General features: G+C 36.1%; 1 protein-coding gene across 1 annotated transcript; it reads right to left on the reverse strand.

Moving 5' to 3' along the window:
• Positions 1 to 2,034: 2,034 nt before the first annotated feature.
• LOC121298322 (chemokine-like protein TAFA-4) lies at positions 2,035 to 20,353 on the reverse strand. Its single transcript, XM_041225382.1, has 5 exons — positions 20,265 to 20,353; positions 18,822 to 18,951; positions 9,981 to 10,136; positions 5,412 to 5,536; positions 2,035 to 3,145 (listed from the first exon to the last, which is right to left on the reverse strand). Exons 2-5 carry the CDS (start codon positions 18,934 to 18,936, stop codon positions 3,134 to 3,136), a joined length of 408 nt encoding a protein of 135 aa, XP_041081316.1. The 5' UTR covers positions 18,937 to 18,951; positions 20,265 to 20,353; the 3' UTR covers positions 2,035 to 3,133.
• Between the last annotated feature and the right edge of the window lie 5,021 nt (positions 20,354 to 25,374).

Genomic DNA, 25,374 nt, shown 5'->3' on the forward strand with positions numbered 1-25,374 from the left:
AAATATTTACAGAATACTTAAAAAGCTGGTGCTATAACCATGATTAATTCATTATTAGCAGCATTTTAATTAAATTATGCCAATTCACGTTTTTTTTACAATGAAGAGAACATATACTGTGTGCCCAAATGCTTATTATTTCAGAAAAAAAAAAAAAAAAAAAACATGTATGTATGTTTTCCCATCATTGTAAATAAAAATGTGATTTGGTATAAATTATTTATAATGCTATTAATAATAAATGAGTCATGCAGCATGGTTCTAACAGCAGTTTTAAGTATTCTGTAAATATTTCATCATAGTTAAAATGTACAATGCTTATGGGGCTGTCAGGTCTTGTTTTCAAAAGATATTGCCATGGACATTGTATACAAACATTCCTGTAGTCTCCAGTCATATGACCGAATGCAGTGAACTCATTGGTTGCTGACTGAGACTTGTGTGTCGGCATAACACCTAGCCGAAGTGAGGGAACCGCATAGTAAAATGTTAAACATGTTTAAACTTTGAGAGCCGACTGAAATCGATTAACCAATCCTGTAAAACCACGTCGCAAAGCATAACACACAATTGATCGCATTGGGCAGTGGGTCCAGAGCTTAAATCTATAACCCCAAAACTGCTTCAGCTTGTCCCATTGTCCTATGTCAAAAAACATAATTCCTTTAGACTTTGTCATTCTAGGTAAGAGTCATTTAATTAATGTATTAGCTGTATGCTCTTTTAATTGTTACCCATTTCCTCTTGCGACTTTTGTAAAATAAACAAGGGGTTTTAACCTTGGTCTCCTACTTAAATCACAATACAGGTTCATTTATTCTGCACTAAATGGGGTCTAGAGTAAACCAGTAACCAAAATGTCGCAGCCCAGAGAATCTCTCTAGCTTTGAGATCATCAGATGAATAAATCAACAAATATTACATTATGGAAATGCCTTATAAAATGTTTTTTTTTGTTGTTGTTAAAATGACCTAGAAAAATAATATGCATTTGAGAACATTGGGCGTCTTAATCTCTACATTGTACAGTACAATGTTTCCAATAACAAAAGACAAATTAAATTAGACTGAAAGATTTAAGACAGGTCATTTTAGATAAATCTAAACAAATCTAAATGTTATTAAAATTGTGCTTGGTGTGTGTGCATGTATGTGGTGTTTAGGAAAGGGGGGATATTAAATTTAGAACGATGAAGTATGCAGTGGTCTAAAAATATGTCATTCATCTCTTGAGAGCAGTATTTGAATCTAGTTTCAGTAATGAGAGTTTTGAGCTGCCGCTATCAGTTGAGTCCCCAGTGTTCCCAAGCCTGTAATGATACACAATCGCAACAAATTCATCACAGGTCAAAAAGCATTGCAATTGAAAGGTCCTCTCACTGCTTTAAGAATAAGCTTTTCTGGTTTGGTTTGATGCACAGTCGTGAGAGACATCTCAGCAATGATTCCTGCACTTGTTATATTCTCTTTATTCTGTTTCAAAACGTTTACTTCTACAGTATTTAGAAATGAACACGTTATTGCAATGGGTACATTTGGGTTTATTATCTGTTAATAACTAGCTTGATAACAAATGAATAATTATTCAGTAAAGGTTAGTTAATATGTCATTACTCATTTTTAAATGCATTTTTAAAACAACAGTTAATCGTTTATAAATAGGTAACTATACAATACTGTAACTAAAAACACTGAAAACATTTAACAAGCTAGTTGTTAAACAGGTTGGCAATAATTAATGAAAAGTGGCCATCAAAAAATTAATTCCTTTTGATAGTTTTACATCATGGGATACAAATAACTATGTAATGACATTGCTATAATCTAACTACCAATGGTGTCTGCTCTTACACTATAACTACAGTGCAATTACACAGAATTGACCTGAACACTGCTATTTTATGTAATTTTATCAAAAAACAAAATGTTGTTCAGAAGATCATGTAATTACACCATAGTTCATGTAAGACCAGACACAATTTGGTAGTTACCCAGTTATAACATTGTAATTACATTGTTATTTTTGCCCTTTAATTTAAAGCGCTGCCTTTCTTTTTTCCTTTTTACTTACTTGTTTGTTTATAATGTAAACTGCACCCGTGCACTTGTTGAAGAAGCATCTACACACAACCACAAGAAATGTGGGATGTTTGTGGTTCTGGGTATAGAACTAAAACATAGCTGCGCTAAAACTTAGCTTGCTCCATCAGCCATAATGCAAAAACACTCAATCATACATTATGAGGTAAGACTATGAGGAAATCATATATCACCCTTTAGCAAAAACACCCAGAGGGATAGATTTAGAGTTACAGTAGTGTAGATAAATCTTATAATACTTATTATAAAATATGTTCTTTAATTTGATATAACGACATTAACACCAAAAGGACATGGAATAGCTAGTAATAAAAATAAAAATAAATCAGAAAACAGTTTCAACTAGTGCAAATATCTTATATGAATTTTTAATGTTGTTTTATGATCCTATTTGTAAGTTTAATTGTAGCTGGGATATGATTTGCTGGAAACATTTCATGGAAGGACTTGACCCACATGAGCCATTTAAGAATAATTTGTTGCAAAATATATATGTGATCCCTTAGTTATTTCTACACACCCCTGTGGCATCTTGAGATCTGCACCAGTCAGTTTTACTGGGATTCAAGTTCAGTTTTTTGTGTTAAATTTCTATTCTATACAGTGTAACATTATCATCCAAAATCTTACAGGAAGGGTATAAAGGTACTCCAAGGATGCGCCTACACCTGAAATGCTTTATGGATATACCAGGCATTGCATTTCCTTCCATACACAATGTAACTGCTTTAGTATTAAAACTGTCATCCAAAAGAATTCATGGGTCCTTAGGAAAGTTAAACTTGAGGGCTATTTTGAATCAATTTCCTCTGCTTCTTTTTCTTCATCTCTCCAATTTTAGTATCCAAGTGTGATTAGTCATTGAGCTGTCCCATAGTCATTCTTCTGTCCCATTTGCAAAAGGCCCTACTAGTTTTATTGTCTATTTTTTTTTTTTTTTTTTTTGCAGACAAACAAGCTGGTTCTGTTGAGCCAGGGAACTTAAGGTAAAGTGTGCAGGGTTTCACACCAGAAGGATCTGTGAGTTTTCTTGCTACCGCGTCACCTAAGAAGACAAGATAAGAATATTGTTAGATTTTGGGGTAACGACTGTTAAGCATTTCTAAACATGAGAACATATTACATAAGAACTTCCAAGAATCAGTATCTGATGTCCCAGTTTTCAGACTAGAGCCTCTTGAGAAAAACTCCTGTTGATGTGTGTGTGTGTGTGTGTGTGGTGTGAAAAGCTTGTGTCTACTTCTCACAAAAGCAGAGCCTGGTGTTTTGAATTAAACTGACCCACCTTCTTATTTAATATTACTGCACCACTACTAGTATAGACTATAAACAAGGGAAGCATTCTATATCACAAAGAAGCAATGTGAAGCAACCAAGTAGTGTGAATAGCCCTTTAACTTTGCAAGAGCAGGGTGATGTATTATCATATTAATGTTCAAAATGCATCCAAAAAGTCATTGGTACACGGGATATAATGGTCTGTGGAACACGAGTTGTTTAAAATTTATGTTTGTACTTAGGCACGAGGATTGCACAGCACTTCACGTGCAGGTAAAATGTAATAATATGTGAGCACGGGGAATTGCACTTTATTAATTCACATGCAGTTGTACTGCAACTCCAATTGAATGATTGATTAGCAATCGAGTCTCGGTACAGCTGCATAAAAGCAGCATGTTTTCACCCACTCGGGGTTGTGTGTTCGGTGAGTGGAGACCGGAATTGGAGACGGTGGTAATAATCGTAATAATAGTTAAAATATCAGCTCACCGTGTTTGTCTGTGTAGTACGTTTTGTTTGTCTCTTTATTTTGGCGAAAGTGCCGTGTCCTGTGTTTTTGTTTGTCTTTACAACCTTTTATTTTCTGTTTGTTCATTATTAAATGCTGAGCGAAAGCAATCGCTCAGCCTCACCAAACTCCACCTCTCTGTTTATTTTGTGTTTGTTCCTGGTTCTGGTCTGACGTCACCCACTACAGCCGTCTTTGTGTCAATCTCGCATGAGAGATTCATTTACACTGTAAAAGTCAAATTATCATAAATATTGGGAGAGCTGAATATAGTTGATAACATAAAATGTCTCTTCAAAACAATCTTATTTTAAAAGGATAAGTGATATCACCTACATTTCCATAATGACAGTACAACATTGCATATCCGACCCCCTGTATACTGGGGTATAGGCGGATATGTGAAAAAGTTGGATTTGCAAACATCTATAGAAAAAGCATTTACACATCCATAAATAGACAAAAACAACACGCAAACTGCTTTAAACATGGGGACATTTTTTGCTTTAAAAGTAAGCAAACGTAAACAAGATTAATTAAGCTACAGACACACAGTGTTGCTATTCTGTTAGCTATAAGCCATCTCCACGCAAAGCTTTAAAAAAATAAAAAACACAAAAAACAAAACAGTAAATGTACAGTAGCCTGCAACCGATGGTTTCTTTCTTAACTCTAGAAGTCCCTGCCTCCCTGGTTTCTGCTTTCTTCATATCTCTGTCAAGGTACTTTGCACTCTCCCTTGATATTGCCAACAGCCAATAAGCAGCTCGGTTTGAATATTGCTTTGGCTACTTTAAACAAACAGCAGTGCGTTTATGAAGCTTGCTTAGTTTAATTCAAATGCATTTAAAAGCTACAACAACATGCTGCCAATATGTGCAAGTGTGCGCTCCATCATATAAACACATTGCACAAAAAAAAAAAAAAACTTTCTCAACTGGTGAATTGAAACGTCACTGCTACACGCAGCTGACGGACACACACACACACACACACACACACACACACACACACACACACACACACACACAGCCCACCTCTCTTAAAGGGGAACGCACCATAAGGCTGATTGCTATAGCACTTTCTTTCTGTTTCCATCGTGGAAGCTGCATTTGCTTCCATTTCCATTACTCTCATAGCCTACTTTTAATATTTATTTATTTATTTATTTAGCAAGGCGGTTCATTGATCAGGGTGGTTATGTGAAGGTCAGATATGCGACGTTCCTCTGTATTTAATTTCTTACCTGTTTGGTGAGATGCGTGTTCCCTATCACTTCCTATTGTCGTTTCTGCGTAGATCTTTTTTTACTATGCTAGCAAAAGATTACCCTTTTACACCACTTCTGTGATAAAATTATAAGAAAAAAGAGAAGGAATATAATTATGGCATCACTGATTCCAGTGCTTACGTAACACGTAACTGTGAAAGCATGTAACTGCCTCCTGTGTAGTGCCATTGAAGATGGTTTGATAAGCGACTCCTCTATTGAACTGATCTAGCTATGGTTTTCAGGTCTTACCTTCGTTGTCTTGACCTTGTTACCAGTGCTGCAGGACCACCCTGTGAGATCGGGAAGCACTTTACACTCCTCGCCGTCTTGACACGGATGCATTTGACACCACCACTTCTGCAGCACTATGGAGGCTAACACATAAAAAACGCCAGAGTTAGTAAACTTTACAATACTGATAGTAGCAGAGAGAAATGAATTCAAATTGCCGTTTTTGTTTGTTTGTTTGTTTGTTGTGTCAGGACCACCAGATGTCACAGTTCAGTTGTTTTATGTTTCTGCAAAAACAAATTCCTGGCGATAGAAAAAATGAAGAGGTAGTCCTTATTTTTTGTGACCCTATACTAAGCAAGGCCACCAGACCTATAGTGCTGGAGGACAACACAGATCTGGCGGCTCTACTGCAGAACCACAGGCGTCCTATTGGCCACGGGGGTTGCTGATGCACGGTGAGCCGTGGATACCCCGGCCGACCTAAGCCCTCCCTACCCAGGCAGCACGCGGCCAATTGTGCGCCACTCCCTAGGAACTCCTGGTCACGGTCGGCTGTGACATAGCCTGAACTTGAACCGGCGATCCCCTGACTATAGGGCACATAGTGCACTTCATGTGGAGCACTTCAACTGGATGCGCCACCGCGAGCCACAAAGATTACAGTCCTGACTACTAAAGGTTGAAATCTACATTAAATGCATTTGTTTTAAACTCCACTGGTCTGTGGACCCAGTTTCATATTGATTTAAAGCTGCAAAAGATATTCAAGTAGATGGAGGAATGCAATGGCCCAATGTTTGTTTGAATAGTTAACTGGCTAATCACAGAAAATAGGTTAACACTAAAGACACACAATCCCTCTTGGTAATGTGCCTAATTTAAATAGTTTTACACTTAAAATTGTACATATAAAACCACAGACATGCTTGATACACTTGAGTCCAAAAACCTGTATGCTTTGTTTTGTTGCTTGTGTTTATTACAAACATTTATCTGATTCATTAAATTGAGACCAGCCAACCATATACAGTACGCTGTTACAGGGACAGGGCTATGGTCTTATAGTTTTGTTTTTCAAAGATTCACATCGATAAATAAAATTAGTAAAACAAAAACTAGACAAACTTCTTAGCATGCCCTATAAAGACAAAGTTCAAAGAATTAGTATAAATCCCAAAAGTGATTTATGACTACAAAGACCTGGCACACAGGATGCCAGTACCGTATTGTATCTGATTTAGTTCAGCATATCCACTTGATGTAGTTTAATGCAATGTGTGCTGTGTACTGGGAATACTCCAGCACAGCTAATGAGCTCTTGAGGTGAAATGTACAAAATGTCAGAACTGTGTTCCATATTTAGTCTGCTGGAATTTACTGGACTGGTAAAAACACAGAGAAATGTCACTGATCGTGTCAGGATGAAAGATGTTGCCAAGACTAACAGCTTATGCAATTTTAGAATTTTTTGATTGACAAATGTTATCTCACATTTGAAAAAATGAAGACACCATTTTTTTTTTCATGCAGCACACAGAATGCATGCCTATATCCATTCTGAATGACAACAAAAAATAAATAAACGCATTATAATTATATTTGATATTTTATGCATATGGGTTTTTAATTACCAGTAAATTGAACACTAGGCATTGTAAGTTTTCTATACCTGTGTTTTTTTTGTTTGTTTGTTTTTTTGAAAGCTTCAAAAGCATTAAATGGTTTTGAAATCAAACCAAAACATTTCTTTGCCTATTTTTTGTTGAAATATTTGTGACATCAAGTGGACACTCTTATTACTACAATTGTTCAACATACTAGCTCTACAGAAATAGAAAACATATATAACAATAATAACAGCAGCAGCAAGAAATGTCATGTATGTTAAAAGGATGACTATATATAATGACATGTAATACTATATCTATATATATATATATATATATATATATATATATATATATATATATATATATATATATATATATATATATATGGCACCTATATACATATATGATAAACGCAACATACTAGGAGACTATGTTTGCGCTTGTAATTGTATATTAGAAGCAAAACTGGGTGACGCACACTGCTACCTATCATGTAATATATGTTATCAGTTGTACATGGAAGGATGAAGCAGCTTATTGCTGATTCTCAAAACAGGATTCTATCGTATGGATCAAGCTGTTCCAGTTGCTCAATCTCATTGTTGAGCAATAAAATACATCTCTTTCAAAAATGATAGTCACTCTAGGTTCAAGTAAAGTGTAATAGGTTTGCAAAAAAAAATAACTATACTGATATGCAACTTTACTGTTTGACATAATTACAAATGAAGAAAGCCTTAATAAGAGTGGGTAGATTTAAAATATACTACAGTATAATCTTTTGTTGAGTTAAGCACCAAGTCTCTTAGATACCAATCTAAAACCACTGAACGTATTGTATTAGATTATTTCTGCAGCCTTAATAAAACGTCAAAAAACCTTGAAATGATCTGATAAAGACTGGTATTGATCTGTGCCAGTAATACTGAATTTGACACAGGTTAATAAAATGTAGATTAGTTGAGCCACAGCATCTTATCTTTGGCATATATTGAAATGGAATATAGTAATTATGTACTTTTCTTCCTATTTTTTAATTTTTTTTATAATAAATGAGAATTTGAAGGGAAAAAAAAAATCGTAAAAAGGTTTTAGATGATCTGGCTCTATGCTGAAGCTATTACAGAATACTATAGAAAGGAATGGTGCAAGCACCCTCCACTGGCCAAAGTGTTACGGCACTTTAGAAAGTGGTACTGCACAGCCAAAAACATCACCAATGTGCAACATGCCAAACTAATAGAAAAACAAACATGTGGTCTTTTGCTGTAATTTTGTAATAATATGTAAAAGCATAATGTGTTCAAAACTGTTACAGCATTTACAGTCTGTGCGTTGAATTTGTAGGCTAGGGAGTCTGTGCTTAATGTGCCAATATTTGCTTGATTTCATTTCTGACCTCTAAAAAAAAACTTTTGGTGACCACAGTATGTATAGCTACAGAACAAATCTATCCATCCATTATCCTCTTAATTCTTTACAGGGTCGCGGTGAGCCGGAGCCTAACCCGGCAGACACAGGGCGCAAGGCAGGACTACACCCTGAATGGGATGCCAGTCCATTGCAGGGCACCACACATAGGGCAATTTAGAGTGACCAATCAACATGAACAGCATGTCTTTGGACTGTGGGAGAAACCGGAGTACACAGAGAAAACCCTACGCGAACACAGGGAGAACATGCAGACTCCACACAGACAGACCCCTAGGCTGAAATCAAACCGAGGACCCTCTGCACTGTGAGGCAGCAGCGCTAACCACCATGCCACCATGCCGCCCTAGAACAATATATATATAGATTACTATATTACTTATTAACATTAGCACTGGTCTCCCTTTTCTTTTGTTAAAGATCATTTGGTTCTCTTCTTGCTTTTCTCCCTCTGCAGTAAACCACAGGGCCTGATTGCAGCTAGACCACTGGAGTGCAACTGAGCTACAGCAAAGACATGTATTGGCACCAGTAAACAACAGCAACTTTTACTGCTCTAACACTCTTTGAAATATGTGCATTGAAGTGAACAATACAAACAAAGAGCCCAAGATCTTCAACAGAAGAAAGGGGTTTATACAGGGTAAGAGAATTGAATTTAATACTTTGTTTAGTACTCAAATATTTTTCTGAAGCTCTGTTGCACAAGTTAAACCCCACCCTCAATTGTCATAGAATCTCCTGGTCTATTCAGTACAGAGCAAAAGGAGGCTGTAAAATGATGCAGGTGGAAAGACACCTGGAAAATAAAGTGTCAGCATCTCAAATCTGATCATATAAAAGTTGAAAGAGAAGGTCAAATAAATAATAAAAGTGTGAAAATATTCATTGATGATGGAAGCTATGGTTCTCATGAAATACACAAAATGAAGAAACAATCTTTTTTAAGATGATAACCATGGGATAGAATGTGGATTTTATTTGTATAGGAGCAGTACCTGAAAGAATTTCTAAAATAACCCTTAAGCAAAAGAACTAGACAGGCTGTAGAAATGTAATTCACCTTTGCAGTGCTGCTATACATCTCTCAAAAGAACAGCATCATTTTTCAGTAGTTACTTGCTGAAGCACCAGTATGTTTCTCTTCACTATACATTTGCATTTAAATTGTTCTGACTGCTGTTCCATAATTTGTCATGGATTTTTAAAAGCCTCGTCTGCTTACAATGACACATATATGCACCGTTGCCAGTCTGTGAATGCTGATGATATTAAATGCAGACTTTTGTTCCCAAGAGAACCATGGCACTTACAAAAGGAAGACACAATACAACTATTCTTCAAACTTCCCCATAGAGGTCTGCAAGCACACCTCAGAAATGACCTAAACACCTCATATCATTGAGTCCTGGGCCTCAATCTAGCAAACTGGTACTGTAATTGAGCTTTGGTTCATCCACATTAGCGTTCACATAATTTACGAAACACAATGTATTTACGAGATGAGATGAGGATTTGGAATGAAAAACCCTTAAACATTTACCTTCTACACATGAAGGCCTTGCTCTCGTTGTACCTGCAACCTGTCCTGGAAAGCAGGAGCACTTGACCGTTTGGGATCGCTCCTCGATCTTATTTTTATTGCAGCACCGGTGTATAGCAACAACTTCACAAGTCCCCTGTTTGACCTGGTGATAGCCTGAGAGAGAAACAATTCAAATATGTAGTGAAACAGCGGACGCTACAACAAACCATGCACCTACAATCCAAAGAACTATTCTTTTCATGAAGAAATCATTAAAAATATGTATTTATTTATTTCAGAAGCCTTCAACTGGTATGTTTCATTGTTTTTTTTTTGTTTTTTTTCAAAAGGCTACCTGTATTTCTTCATCAACTAATGGTACAAATTATTAAATATAAATAATGTTAATTAACATACTGGTATACTGAGAATGCCACCTACCTATTTATTATGGTTAAACAGAAATTAAAATAAATCCCTGTGCTAATTAACATCATTAATCAGGCGGAAGAGCACGGTTTTAGCTAACAGATACCAGTAGCTATACAAATCCCCTACAAAGAACCACAGAGACAAGTTTGGACCTTACACATGACAGCAAAGAAAGGTGCTTTCCAGTGGATGAATCTCGAATGTGGAATGATATAAAGTAGTTTATATTTAAAATGAATTCAAATAAGAATTGGAACCAGACGAGTGGAATAAGAAGGTGTGGTTAACAGCCTACAGTCTGAACGGACGGAAGTTTATACATGAACAGCTACCTGAATAAGGGGTAGGGAAATGTAACAAACAGTCAAAGAATTTGAACATAGTAAAAGCAGTGGCGTGTGGAGTACAATGTGAGCCGTGCAAGCATGGTGTAAGTCCTGTTTGTTTCATCACACTCCACTGGCCACTATGGTCCTGACTGAGACCTCCCTGGCTGGGCTCTTGACTGCAAGCTTCAGCAGCTTGGGAAAAAAGTACTGTAGGTATTAGTACGTAAAACTATGTATGTATGTAAACATCTACAGCAACCTCATTTTATAAAAATTGCCAATTACAAATATGCTAAAGCTGTCAAACTTGCCTTTAGTACACTAAGGGGTAGATGTACTAAGATGGGCCAGTCGCAGTGCAAACATACCGCAGTTTGCATTTTGCAATTCGCAAAGTGCACATTTTGTTGTATGTACTAAGAAAAAATATGTTAATGAAGAGAGCCGCAATATACTAATTTAAATATTATTTGCGTTATCTTAGCGAGATCTCCAGCCCATAATTTCACATTTATCTAAGGTTGAACCGCAAAGAAAAACTGCTGCCACAAAGCATTCCTTAAAAAGTTGCTAACAGCACTGCGCTTGTTTAGTACATTTCATCCGAGACTGCCGACTGGTTTGCGACAGGTGCAAAACACTTTAGTACATCTACCCCTAAGAGTTATGCCCTACAACTTTCAAAAGTATACACCACCACAAACATTTGGCATATGCCTCATTAATACATCTCATTGATAACAATCTAATTAATAGTATTTAAATTACATTTAATCAATAATCCTGTAATTGAACTAGGAGTGTGACTTCATCTTTCAGTCACTGTATGTATGCTAGTACACAACAAGCCCACAAGTAGAGGAAGTAACAATTTTACTGAGACATGAACGTTCATTTAATTCAGGCCCTGTCATCATTTTTGAGAGGGCCTCGCATCTTAACTCCTGAGCTGGTGTGTTTCACACATTTTCTCATGTGAAAGGCTTCGCAGCAAACCACATCCTCCAATAACACTTCATTGATATTAAATACAGTCTATTTATTTTGCAAATTCACAATCAGTGTTTTACAAAATTCTGATAGACATAATACATCTCTTGATAACACAGAAAAAACAATACATATTTTATGAGCATGGCAACATTTAACAAGCTCTTGGAGAGCTGTCAGCTCATGCTACTCCATTTGTATTCTAAGCACACAGAAAAAGCCATGTATATATAGTGGAAAATGGGTCTTCCATATTCCTGTTTCTGCACATTTAATACAAATATTTCAGCAATAGGATTTTCAGAAGACTAAATAACAGATTGTGGTACAGAGGCAGAACATTATATATTTTCTAAAATAAAGATGAGCCAGATTATTTTCAAACCACAATGTTACAAAAACTGAACAGCTGCCATTTTCCAGGGTGTCTGTGCAAACTGTGACTGCACCAGCTTGTCATTACCTGAGTTACTGTACAACACTCACAGGTTTGGTCCATGTGTACAGTAATCATCCCTGCTCCTGAGTGATAACTCAAATAAGTGGAACACACCCATTGAAGCTACAGGACCCCTCTATTCTTAAATGTATTTCTGCTCTTGTAATAATATGGGGGTGTTTCTCTTTTCAGAAAAAAAGTAACTTGCCAATAACACTTGCACAGTAACTTGTTACATTGAGTTCCAACACCAAAAGAATGTGTGCCAAAGATTTATAACTTTATTTAAAAATAACCCCAATTGCAGCTTTTTAATTCTGCCTCTCGGATGCAATACCACTGCTCAAGTCTGCAAACAATCCTAATCCACCGTCTTTCCATTACACAGCTTTTGTTTTGAAGAATGACCTTTTTCCATCACAGGTTTAAAGTGTGTTTGCCTTTTTCTCTCTAAAGCCATTCTGCTCATTCCACGGACTAAAAGTAGCATTTCTTCACTCTCCTCCTGTTTTTTCATCCCAGCAGTTTCTAGTCTTATCTCCTCAGCTATCCATAGCGGTCATGGATTACTCTTTATCCTGCCTGTCCCCAGTGTGGCTAAGCATTCTGTTATGTATGTAAACCTACCATAAAATGGAGCATGTTTTACCAGATAGATGTTACATAAGACTGAATAGAATGAGCTACACTGCAGAAATGCTGGTCATTGTTTATCTGTTTAAGCACAAAGAAGCAAAATATGGCAAAAAAAAAAAAAAGGCAGTGAACTTTTTTTCTACATTATAACACTTTGCATATCAGATAGACAATATATACAGCTTCATATTTTATAAAACAGAAGTAAACTTATTTGACAACTTGTTTGTTAAAATGCATTGGGAAAATGCATAAAATGCATTGACGAATATATATTGTATAAGAGTCATCACAAATGCCAGTAATCTTTTTCAATTTAAATTATATATATATATATATATATATATATATATATATATATATATATATATATATAATACTATTTATTATATATATATTATTATTATTATTATTATTATTATTATTATTATTATTATTATTATTATTATTATTATTATTATTATTATCATCATCATCATCATAGGCCTAGACATACATGTTTTGTCAAATAAGACATTCTCCAAATATATTTTACCAATTTATGTTGAACGTACTATAAACGTGTCATTGCCAGCAAGTAAGCACTGGTTGACTTTTAAGCAAGAGTAAGCTTAGAAAAGACTACTCTGTACTGTGATGAAGTTTTGATAACCTTGAATAAACCATAGAACCATAGAACCACACTTAATCACTAGGCTGCGAGTTGGTGGGGGTGTCTGTTTTTTTGTTCTTATCACCGCGGCTTTCTGACATCATGGGAAGCAAGTGAAATTTGCATTTAAATGCAATTTTATAAAACGGGGCTGTATTGAGCTCAAACGAGGTCCCAGGAAAGGGACACAGCATTGTTAAAACAAAGGCAGACAGTGAACCTGCTCTGAAGATACATATTGTTGAGTGCTTTGAGATGATAAGCGAAAGGCTGTTAAAAGTGATTCCCCTCCCCTCCTTCATTTCGGCCTGACTTACCAAGTTTAGTCCCTGCTGTTGTACCCCCTCAAAAAATAAAATTGCTTCACAAACACAAACTGTATAACCGTGCAGATATATACAGCACCTCTACAGTATATCTAAAACTGTAAGAATCTTGCAGTCAAATGCAGGAGATCTTTTCATCTCCTCAAATGCACGAGTAAACTAATTACTTAGATGTAATGAGCTTGTACATTTTAGTCTTGACTTCTGAAATGTAGTACATGAGGTTTGTTGCTAGGCATTACGTACTGCCTGTACAGTAAGAAATTACAATTGTTTTTAATACCCTTCATTGACTAGGCCAGCCTTTCGTACTGCCAATCATTACCATTATCAGTGTGATAGCACAGAATGCAGAGGCGCTTTGAGGCCAGAGGAGTTAAGTGTAACTATTTGCTCATTTTTTATAAGCAGACTACATCTGAACCAAATTGCATTTGGTCATGCTAAGCACAGATGCCTTTGAAAAAGAAAAATGAGAATCAAATGCTCTTCCGTGGATAACTCAAGAATACCCTGGGGCAGAGCGGGCTTCTGTTGAGGGACATTTTAAGTAGGCCTACTTGGAAAACAATATATGCCATAGGGACCATATTTAGCTGCTCTGTTTCATGGCTCCTGCTGGAAAGAAGCAAAGTGTCATCATCAGTGGTATAAACATACTGAACAGCAACACAATGCTGCTGATGTCCTGTTGCATTTAGTGGCACTCACACACAAACACTCTAAATGTCACTCTTGCAGAGAAGAAGAATATGAAACAGAATCATTATTAATCTTATCTCACGGACTGGCAAGTGCACAAATCCAAAGGCCGAACCGTGCTCAATTTAAGTGTGGTACAGTGATTGAGAGAGCCCTAGCCACACTATAAAACGACAACTCAATTGTGCGGTTCTATTTTCTAGATCCTTAATTGGACAATGCTGTGATCCAATTGAAACATGAGAAAGGTGGGACCCTGTCCCTCAGCCCCAGTCACACAAGATATTTTTTTAATGCATAATGCGTCTATATCGTCTATATGTTTTGTTAGTAACATATTATTAAATGTGAAAAAGCACAAAAAAATTAATTTGATTGGATAAGGATATAAATAATAGATCCCATAAAACTAAAGAAAACTGTAAGCTAGTACAAACTGTTAAAGTTTCTCCAAAATGAAGGCCTTCCCATTGTAGACATGGCATGCCTTGTGGCTGTGATGCCACGTTTCAAAGTGTTGTAGATTTCCATTGACTTAATTAGGTTACCAGAGGCAGGAGTCCTTTTAACAGGCAAAGATAAGAAAGGTACAGCCCTACACAATCTGACAGTTCATGACACCAATTCACAATAGATCACTTTTAATAGCGTATATGCTGACACCTCAGAATCAGTTTAATTTGACATATTCTGAAATTGATAAGGACAGTTATAAACTATTAGCGATTCAGGTAATATGTACTGCAGAGACTCTATACTGTAAGCTATGGAAAGAAACTAATAAAAAAAAACTAGACTGCTAAACTGGATTAGGAAAGAAATACTAGTTGTGTTAGCTTATTGAAATATGGTTAGTTCATCACACATCTAAAATAAATCTGAATAGGCTACTCCTTACTTGATAGTACAACAGGTTTTACAACAGTTATGGTATTGCAAAAATCTATGACTCAAACCCCTATGGGGAAATCAGAAAGCGCCTGCCGATGTGTTGCATAAAGTCTTTGTCATGAGACAGCATCAGTCAGCTCCCACAAAATCAATCTTTTGGTGTAAACTCTGCATATTGAAATTATTTGTATGTTAACATTTTGCATTCCAGGGTTGAATAAATGCTTGAATTTCAAGTGAGAATTGTTTTAAACCCTAAACATTGTGGCCATAAACCAACAACACATTGATGCAATGGATGAATTACTGTGTGACAGACACCGATGGATGAATTATTGTATAATTTATCATCCAAAAACCTTATCTTTCTTTTGTCAATAACTGAACTGCCAGTTATGCAAGCCAGACATTTTACATTTGTCAATTTGAGTACATTATCCACTGAAGTGACCAATATTGAGATATGAGGATCAAGATATTACAAAAATAAAATATTGGGCCAGGCTGGACTTGTAAACCAAATAGTGCTCTACAAAAACAAAATGATTAGACACTAATGAGATACTGCTGTTTTCCAATAAGATCATGGGGATTCATACTCTTTCAATGCTTTTCAATTTAAACCCAATCGCAAACTGAAACACTACAGTTTTAGGAGCACATTTATGGTATGGTAAATCAGTAAGCAAACAGAAAAGCAGTTTTTTTGATACTCTACGGAGTGCAATATTTAATAAGCAACTCACATTTAAGAAGGGATGTGACCACTAGAGCGAGCCGATTCATCTCCATCCTTTTTCATCTCCTAGTAATTTAAATCTGATTTCTGTTCCTCTGTCTTCTTATCAAGCACTAAACAACATCACAAGATGCTGTCTCTGCTGCAAATGATTTTGCTCGCTACTTTTCTTGCAAACTGTCATGTCTCCTGTGCCTCATCAATCACCCTGACATTATCTCCGTTTAACACCCTGAATCGTCGAAATCAGTAAGTTTATGCAAATCTAACAGGTTGTTCTCACGGCTGAATGGCTTTGAACAGGAGCTTCATTTATACGCAAATCTCTTCCAAATAATATGCACCCTCCGTGCCTTCTCAGACATGTCAGTCAGGAATAAAGGAGCCTAATACTGGCTGTTTAGTACTTAATACTTTTCATTTTGTTTTGACACACGGCCCAGTGACATCAATACATCTGAAAGCACTATGCTTCTTCAGAGCATCTTCCTGTGTTCTACAATGACTTACTGTACATTGCATGTCTGCCTTTAAATGGGTAGCAAGCTACATTCTGACACCTAAGATACAGCTCATTTAAACTGCCATTTAATACGTTTATACAGGTACAGGCTGGTCAACGGAAATGAGAAAAAGATTGTCAAGAGTTAAACTGATTTGCATACATAGGGAGGAATCTATTCCACTTGAACAATAAGATGTTTAGCTGTTTGGAAAAGGTCACCTTGCTGATGTGAAAATGTGCAGATTTCAGCCAAGCACTGTCGAGACTGATAGGGTGGAGTGGACCATTTGTTAGTAGAAACACATCTCTAAGCAATTCAGTAGGAATACCATCATTAATAAAGAGCAATAAACCAAGTGATCATCATAAATGCCTGATGCCTGACGGCTACAGACAGACCACTATCTGTACACACTGTACTTGCACTTACTGTACTTGTAAAATATGCTGAATATCTTATGGATTTCAGCTGCTTGTTTTTTTTTTTCCTCTCCAAAACCTCCCGAGGTTTATTAAAACAGAGGTCTGTGAAGGTTGGGCCATACTGAAATAGCAAAAATGTCTAAACACACCTGCCTTTCCCTTCTATGAGATAAAAAGCAAGCTTTTTTTTCTACAATGCCAACTTATACAGTGTCATTGATCAACTGACTTTTAATACAATAGTAAATTCCATCCTGTCTTTATCAGGAGGCAGATTAATTACACAAGGATACAAGGAACTTTGGATGGGTGACCAAAGCTTTTTATATGTTACTCCGCCTGTATTGCTTTTCCACTTTGAAAGTGGGATCTAGTGTGCAAAATACTAGCAGTCTTCACCAATGATTGCCAGTGTAGCTAATGTGACTGAACCAGAACATGGCATATTTTGCATTAAATTCACAGTACAAAAAAATAAATATATGTCAGTAACACATGTTCTGCTTAGGCTTACGCATATTAATTAATTGAACTTGAACTTAAATTAATGAGTATCGGAATTCAAACACTAAATACTGCTTCAACTATACAACATCTGTTTTCAGGTGCTGAGCAGTCCATTTTTTGTCTTTTAGAGCCACCTAGTGGAAATATAAAATATTGCAAGGGAACAAAGAGGGAAACAATCTACAGCACAATACAATTCAATACAACCCTTAAGTCCTGAATTCAATTTCCAGTACATATATTACTTCATAATCTTTTTTTAGTTCAGACTGTGTGAAACACACTAGAATCTATTTTTACATATATATTTTAAAAAATGTTTATCTTTTAAAGCCTGGATCCACAGAACAGTAAATGTGACCTTCAAAGTGCGTCCAGACTGAAATATGCTCCAATTAACATACTCTGCATTATGCTCTGAAACTCTGGTGCCTGAAAGTTGTTTAATTTTTAAAAAGAAAACCAAAAAGGCATCAGTCACTTGCACTGTAATGCTACAGGCGTTTAAATGTTGATTAAAGTCACCTTGTTATAATGAAAAACACTGATATTAGGACGTATTTTACATATAGTTAATGTTTTTTTTTTTTTTTAAGTGATTGCTTGAACTCATGGCACACTAAATAATTTGCATGACGTGGTCATTTCATAGCCACAAGGGAAGAACACAATGAGGAATTATGCAAACCAGAATCAGTTTGCTTGTGGGTGCCAATTAGTCTCTAGCCATGAACTTAATTTTAGCCACGATGATCCTTTTTAGGTTGTCTTCCATTACCTAAAGTCATACATATTAACACGCTTATTACTGAAGTTGGTTCTCATCAGTTTTCTTTTTCAAAGCATTGTGCTCGGTACAGCACATTACAGGCTGAATCTCAGAAACACAGATGGATGTCATGTGAACCAAACCACAGATCGGACCACACTTAAAATACTTGAGATGGTTATTTCCATTTCTTTTAGGGACCAACGTGTTGAGGATTATTGCTGTTATAGGTCTATGAAAATATATCACATTATTAAAATTGCCCAATATCCTCTAATCCTTGGTCTATTTAGCTCTTTTTTTGTACTTTGATATATAAAGATGTGTCTAGCGAGTTGAAGAGAACACAAGTCACAAGCTTTATCTTTAGTTTTTATTGTGGACTTATTGTTTTTCAAACCAGTAGTTCAAAAACAACTGTTTATTTGCTTCGTTGTGCATTGAAAGCCATGGCACAAAAAAAAAAAAGTCCTTCGTTAATTGGTCCCTGATGCACTTAATATGAAGTAAGGACTTTACCTGTCTGTCCTCTGGGAAAGTGGTTTGCAGCGGACATCAGCTTACAGCACACAGCTAACATGTAGACCAGCAAGAGCCAGTAGGACAGCTGTACTGTTCTGGTGTGAAACGTCATCCTGAAGAACAAACCCTGGTAATAGATTAAAAAGAAACAAAAATGTGAACATGCTAGCAAATCCTGTGGCACAGCCAAAAAAAACATAACCCACATCCTGTATATATCATGGAAATAAAATTGGTTAAACCCCTCGTAAAACACTTGCCTCATGTATAATGCACATTTCTTATATACTACTGTTAAAAAAAAAAAAAAAACTAACTATATATACTCAACTGTAAATCATGTGTACTGTGCACCTTATATATAATGTGTAACCCTTATAAAACACACAGAAGTGCTCCCATAATTGTTAAAGGATTAGTGTTACATTCTTAAATATGGTAATACTGTTTTATACAATGTTCCATTATACTCATGGTCAAGGTAAATTACCCAGCAGGAAGAGTTCAATGTTGAAAGACTATTGCTGCTTTTATGAAATGGAGTGGTGCTTCCTCAAATATTTCCCTGAATATGGTCTTTGAATATGATGAGCATTTGTTTTTATTTTTAATTAAAGTTTCTTATAAATTTAACTTTAATCTCATCAGTGGTCCCCCCCCCCTTTTATTTTTTTGATTTTTTTATCTATTAGCCCTTGTAAACATGTTTCTTGAACCAAAGAGCAGATTAGCATAGAAGAAAAGTACAAAAAGTGACTCACTAAAAAATAAAATGAGGCTGAAGGCACAGATTAAAAACAAATTTAAAGTCAGTCTATAGGGAATGCATAATGAGCAAGCATGGGTTGTAAAAAATAATCCCCAGTGGGGAGTCTGACCTCACAGCTCGGAACAACTACTTATACAAACCCAGGAGAACAAAAACCATTCTATTAAGAGAAATACCTTGCATCTTTGTATTCTGAATTATTATAAAAAAGCATTAGTACTTTTAGTAATAATTGAGCATGGCAGCCCTTTAAACCCTGTGTAGTAGTATAGCATACTTGGAGTACTTTAATAATTGTTCCAAAAACTTGTGCTTTTTAACAAAATTCTTCTTCTTCTTCTTCTTCTTCTTCTTCTTCTTCTTCTTCTTCTTCTTCTTCTTCTTCTAAAATGTTTAATACTCAGCCTGCATAATTTTTTCCCCCATTACAGATGGGATTTGCAGAAATCAAGGTTACAATCAAGGTAAAATATATGGTAGCTTTAGTATGAGTATGTTTTATGTGTAAGTGCTTTAATAATTATTATAAATGATAGTTTTCCACTGGAAGAGAGAGTCTTTTGTCACAATCCTTCTCTGTACTACCCTTTAACATATTTATTTTTATTTAGAGGATCGGTGGACACACAAAAACTAATGTAAAAAACTAAAACATAAGTAATAGTCCTTACCTTTCTGTCTGTTTCAGAATAGCATCTAAACTGAACAGGTTTACTTCAGTAAATTCTTCACCACGAGTCAGACATCCCATCTGCTACAAGAAATCACCATGGCTACTTTTCTGTTCAGCCTTGCTATATTGTAACCTACAAGGGACACAGTAGCATTGTAAAGAAGTGTTTCAAAATGGCATGTCACACGGTTAATTTGTAGCTGTTGCCTTAAGATCAAAGTTGCTATTAGATTCCTCCAAGGCCAAATATGTTTTCTTTCTTTCCCTCCAAATCATAATGGGTCTTTTCTAACAGAATAACATCTACTGTTAGATTGTTCCACTTTGTAAGTGATGGGGGTTCCTTCTCCTTCCAACAAATCCGAACAGCTGCTTGGGCTTTGCTAATATTAAAGTCTTCAGTAAGATCAGGCCAAAGCAAGAGACCTATTTAAAAGGGAGGTTAACCTAATAATCAGGACTGACAACGTTAATGTATGCTATTACTTTACTGGGTTAATTGTGACTGATTTTAAATGTGCATTAGATCCTTTTTTAGTTGGTGCCAAAACTATAATAATGCTTCCAAGGCTGTTATAAAACACTGAAAGTTGCATGGCTTAAATCCCAGCCATGTAATTAAATGTAGAACAGATATTAAAGGCAAATACAGCAATAATGGCAAATAGTAAAATGTGCCAGCAACATACACGCTACCCATTAAAACACAAATACTGTGATCAACGTACAACTTGAAAAAGGACCGCCACCTGTTTGCAATGTATTTAACCCATTTTACAATGCTAAACAAGGTGGGAGACAAGCCTTAACGTCAGCCTTAAAGTCACAATGTAAACCCAATAAAGCAACACAAATGTAAATTAATACAAAACAAAGCCACGTGTACTTTTATTGATATGCGATCCTAACAACTTTCTTTGGAAGTGACCAGAACTAGTACAGTAGATTAATTGCTTTCATTATTGCTGACTAATTCCCTATGTGTCAAATGACTGTATTGCTTAATTAAACCCAGTGTGATACCAAAGGCATATAAATTGGAATGCTATTTGGCAACTGTTAGCCTAATTAAAATGCATCCGAAATGGTGTAATAATAAACTGAATAAAACAATGTACTAATTTTAATTGAGATATTGAGTTCATGTTCTTAAATAATACATTCAGGCAGTCAGGTAATATACTTTAAGAAGGTGAAGTAAAACACAATAAAATTCCATTCATCTTAATAATGTTGATGTATTTGCATCCACTGACATGCATGGAAGACAATAGTTTTATCCAGGACCATGTGAAACTATCAATGTGTCCCCAGAACAGTGTACTCTATCTGTATTCTAGCATTAAAAGCTGTATATTACCTATCAGATCTTTTGTTTTCTTAGCTCCTTAATTTGCAGTATAGTGACAGCGAAAATGGAAAGCTACATGAAGGTCATGCACAGGTAGCAGTGGCAGCGACAGTGTGAGAAACCTTTACAGTCCTTATTAAACACTTTAACCTCGCCTTCTATATAGCAATTCCCAGCTGCTGCATCAGCTTTTCTGTGACACCCAGCACATTCTCTGAACTAAAGCACTGCGAAAGTCAATGTGAATTCTAGTGGTCGATTTGTGATCAGGACCCCTGTCCACCAGGTCCACTCTCATTTCCAACAGGTCAAACAGATAATGACTCTGTTACAACCAGAGCAAGTCAGAGACTGAACCCCTTGGTCTCAGAGCCTATATCTCAGTATACTTATCAAGACTCAAACATCAGACCTCAGCATTCTGATTTAAAGATTTAAAATGTAATGCGCCCTGCATTCCTGACAAGTAAAATACTATATATTATAAAATCTATAAGAGGCCTTCAATATAATCATTTTTGAAATATTCAATGAACTTTTGTTAAGGGTTAGATTCAACATATCAGTAAACCAATATTAGATTTCTCAAATTGGTTGGAGTAAATAGAACCGTCTTCAAGTCTAAAGGTTAATGATGTTTGCTTTATCTTTCGTAAAAGTAAAGACTGTTACATTTAACATCCCAGCTAAATTATTAATCTGGGAATGCTGCATGAGTTTCTCTGGAAACATACAAATTGATGATAACTTTAGTGGAGTTCAGGGGGCAGGAGCCAGGGCTTCACCCCTTCCTAATTTTTCTATTTAAATCCAGTCACAGCTCAGCTCTTTCTCTTGCGTTTTGCTTTTTCCCACCTGCTCCTCACTTTTTCATATGCCGCGTGCCTCTGTGTCGGTTCCCTCTGGGGGGATAGTGAGTCTCACTCCTCCAACCTGGAGTTCCAGTAACTCTGCAGGTTCTTCGTGTGGTCAGAGGGGACCATCAGCCACGCTATTCATTTGAAGCTCATGCACTATATCTTGCCTCAAGGAAGAAGTGCTTCTTTCTTTATCTTCCTGGGACGTGGCCCTCATACCCTTAGTGCTCGAGTCCCATAACTAACAATTATTTGTGTTCTTTCAGATTCTCTTTTTTTTCCTTACGTCAAGGCTTTGCATGAGCCGTTTCGTCCTCCGAGAGTCGAACCCGGTCGATATCTGGGACCCCGTCATGAGGTAACACCTATAACGACTCTCCGAGAAGTCAGAGGACTCTGTGTTTTCAGTGGCCCCGAGACCATTAGAGCAAGCCTTGACTCCATAGGGGAGGCTCTCTCGGTTGGAGTCTGGCCTGTCCTTTTCTCTCTCCCTTGTCTAGAGGCTGAGCCTGCAATCCTAAATTGCAAAAAAAGACTCCCTTCCTCTCGCAACCCTGGCTCCCGCCCCATGAATTCAAAAACATCTTTATAAAATGTCTTCACACCAATCCAAGCAATACACACTTGAAATCCAGAGCTGAAAAATACAGGCTTTGCAAAACAAATCATTCTCTTGGCCTATAGTGCGTGATTTCTACTATTGTATCTCCAGTACTGTAATTATTTTCAATGACTTGCACTTAACAGTCAATTCACAAATCTCTAAAAAGGTAAAAAGTGTGTCCTCTGTGGTGAATGAATCACTGTCAGCAAGTAAGATCATAGTACTTTATTTGACAGATGTTTTAGAAGTCACAGACTGATCATCAGTAGTTTGCCTTGTGGGCCCCAAATACAGCAATTTTGTTAACATGATTTGTCTATAACTGTCATAAAAGTGAATATAAAACTATAACAATAGTTTATATTATATTATTTGTATTATTATTAGCAGTCATATTGCAAAAAGTAGAGACCCTTGTTTTTTTTATTGTTTTTTTTTTTTTTTTATTTGATCATCTCCCAATGGTTCGGCTTTAATTTTTTTAACATCCATATGGTTTTCTGTTCAAATATATATATGCATATGTCCATTAGATGTTTGAAAAGCAAAACTACCACCAATATAAACCAGACCCATCATTATTCAAAATGCATATTACAATAATTAATGCAGACCTATGTAATCACATGTGCATTTACAAATGGAAATCACCTATGAACTAAAAGGTGAACAAGCACTGCTTTATGGAGAAAGGAGGTTAGAGTGAAAATCAAAACATGCAACTGCAAATAAAGTATTTCATTCAAGGAACCTACAGTTTAACACAATTTATATTTAAATGTCTTATTATCTGTAGCAAAGTGTTTCTACTGCTTCCCTTTTTAACACTGCAATCAAGTGCCGTAGTTAAGTAAATAATTTACTTTGATCTGTGTAAAGCTGCATAAAGCTTTGCAGATTGGTGTCACTCCCATTGCCTAATTGGAGGTTATGGAGTTAATGGATTTAGACAACTGTATAATTCCACTTATACAGTCCTGATATGTTGTAGGTTTTTAACTTTCTTGCCCTGTACATGTTTTATTAGATATGGAAAAATGTATCTCATGTTGTCTACAGTTTAATATGATGGGATATGTAAGACCACCAGGTCAGCAATAATACACCGTACTCTTTATATTGGACTGAGTTTTATATCCACCTACTACTGTGCTGGCAAAGCTTGACTACTGTAGCTGAGGCTTGAATCTCATTTTTTTAACCTTCTGTGTGTAAGTGTCAGAAATGTCAGACTTTATATAGTAGCTAATTCTGGACTTTTAGCTCTAACATGTATATAACAAAACAAAATGAATTGCAGCTGTCAAATGCAATCCACCACTGTCCAGTTTAAACTGTTTAATTGTCAGACACTATCTGCTTGTGAACTATTACCTATAGCAGAACAAGTGCAGCTCCTCAAATGCAAGTCTCTTTTTTGATGACATTTTTATATCCGGCTGTTCACTTGCACGTGCTCCAAGCCTGTCTGTTTCATTCATGCAAACAGCAATGACCTCCTCAATATATCTACATTATACAAAATAATGCTTAAATTAAATCCTGGTTGAAGCCTTTTCTTTTTCCCCACTATGCACCACCTAGTGTTCATATATTGAAACAGCAATGCTGAATTGTTTTTGTGAGTACAGTATTGCAGATGATTAATTCCTACATTTGATGCTGTACCCCTAGCAACATGAACATTTTGTTTAATTATACATTGTCAATTTTAGGTATTACATTTATTGGAACCGCGATATGATATAAAACAACCACTCTAGAAATGGGATAATCTTATGACTCTTTAGACTTTTGAAAGCTAGCATTACTAATAGTGCACAGACTGAATTGTTGTGCTGTTTGTCTGTGGTTTACTGAATAGTCCTTCAATCTGCTCATGCAACCACTGTCTTAAATTCAGTCTCATTGTCTTGTGTTCGGTTTCATCTTTGTCACACAACGGCTTGACGTTTATTTCAAATTCTGTTCTAATTTAATTGAAACCATGTCTTTTTCTGAGGTTTCACAAAAGGACAATTTTAAATCCGACCAGTCTTTGCCTTTAACAACTCCAGTTGGATTATCCAGTCACCCATCCTCAACGCTGTTAAATCATGTATATTTATGGATCATGACAATCAATATGACTCATATTAAAAACGGTTCCCAAGTCATCCCAAGAATCTTTAATATCATCAGATACACTGAATGAATTAAGATCTTGATTATGTGAGGTCTTGTGCTGCTAATGATCTGCTTGGAATCGTCTCGTCTGTAATTATATTAATGGCAATACATGCAGTGCATATAAAAC

The sequence above is a fragment of the Polyodon spathula genome, chromosome 23 (assembly GCF_017654505.1).
Source record: "Polyodon spathula isolate WHYD16114869_AA chromosome 23, ASM1765450v1, whole genome shotgun sequence".
In the NCBI taxonomy this organism is placed as follows: domain Eukaryota; kingdom Metazoa; phylum Chordata; class Actinopteri; order Acipenseriformes; family Polyodontidae; genus Polyodon; species Polyodon spathula.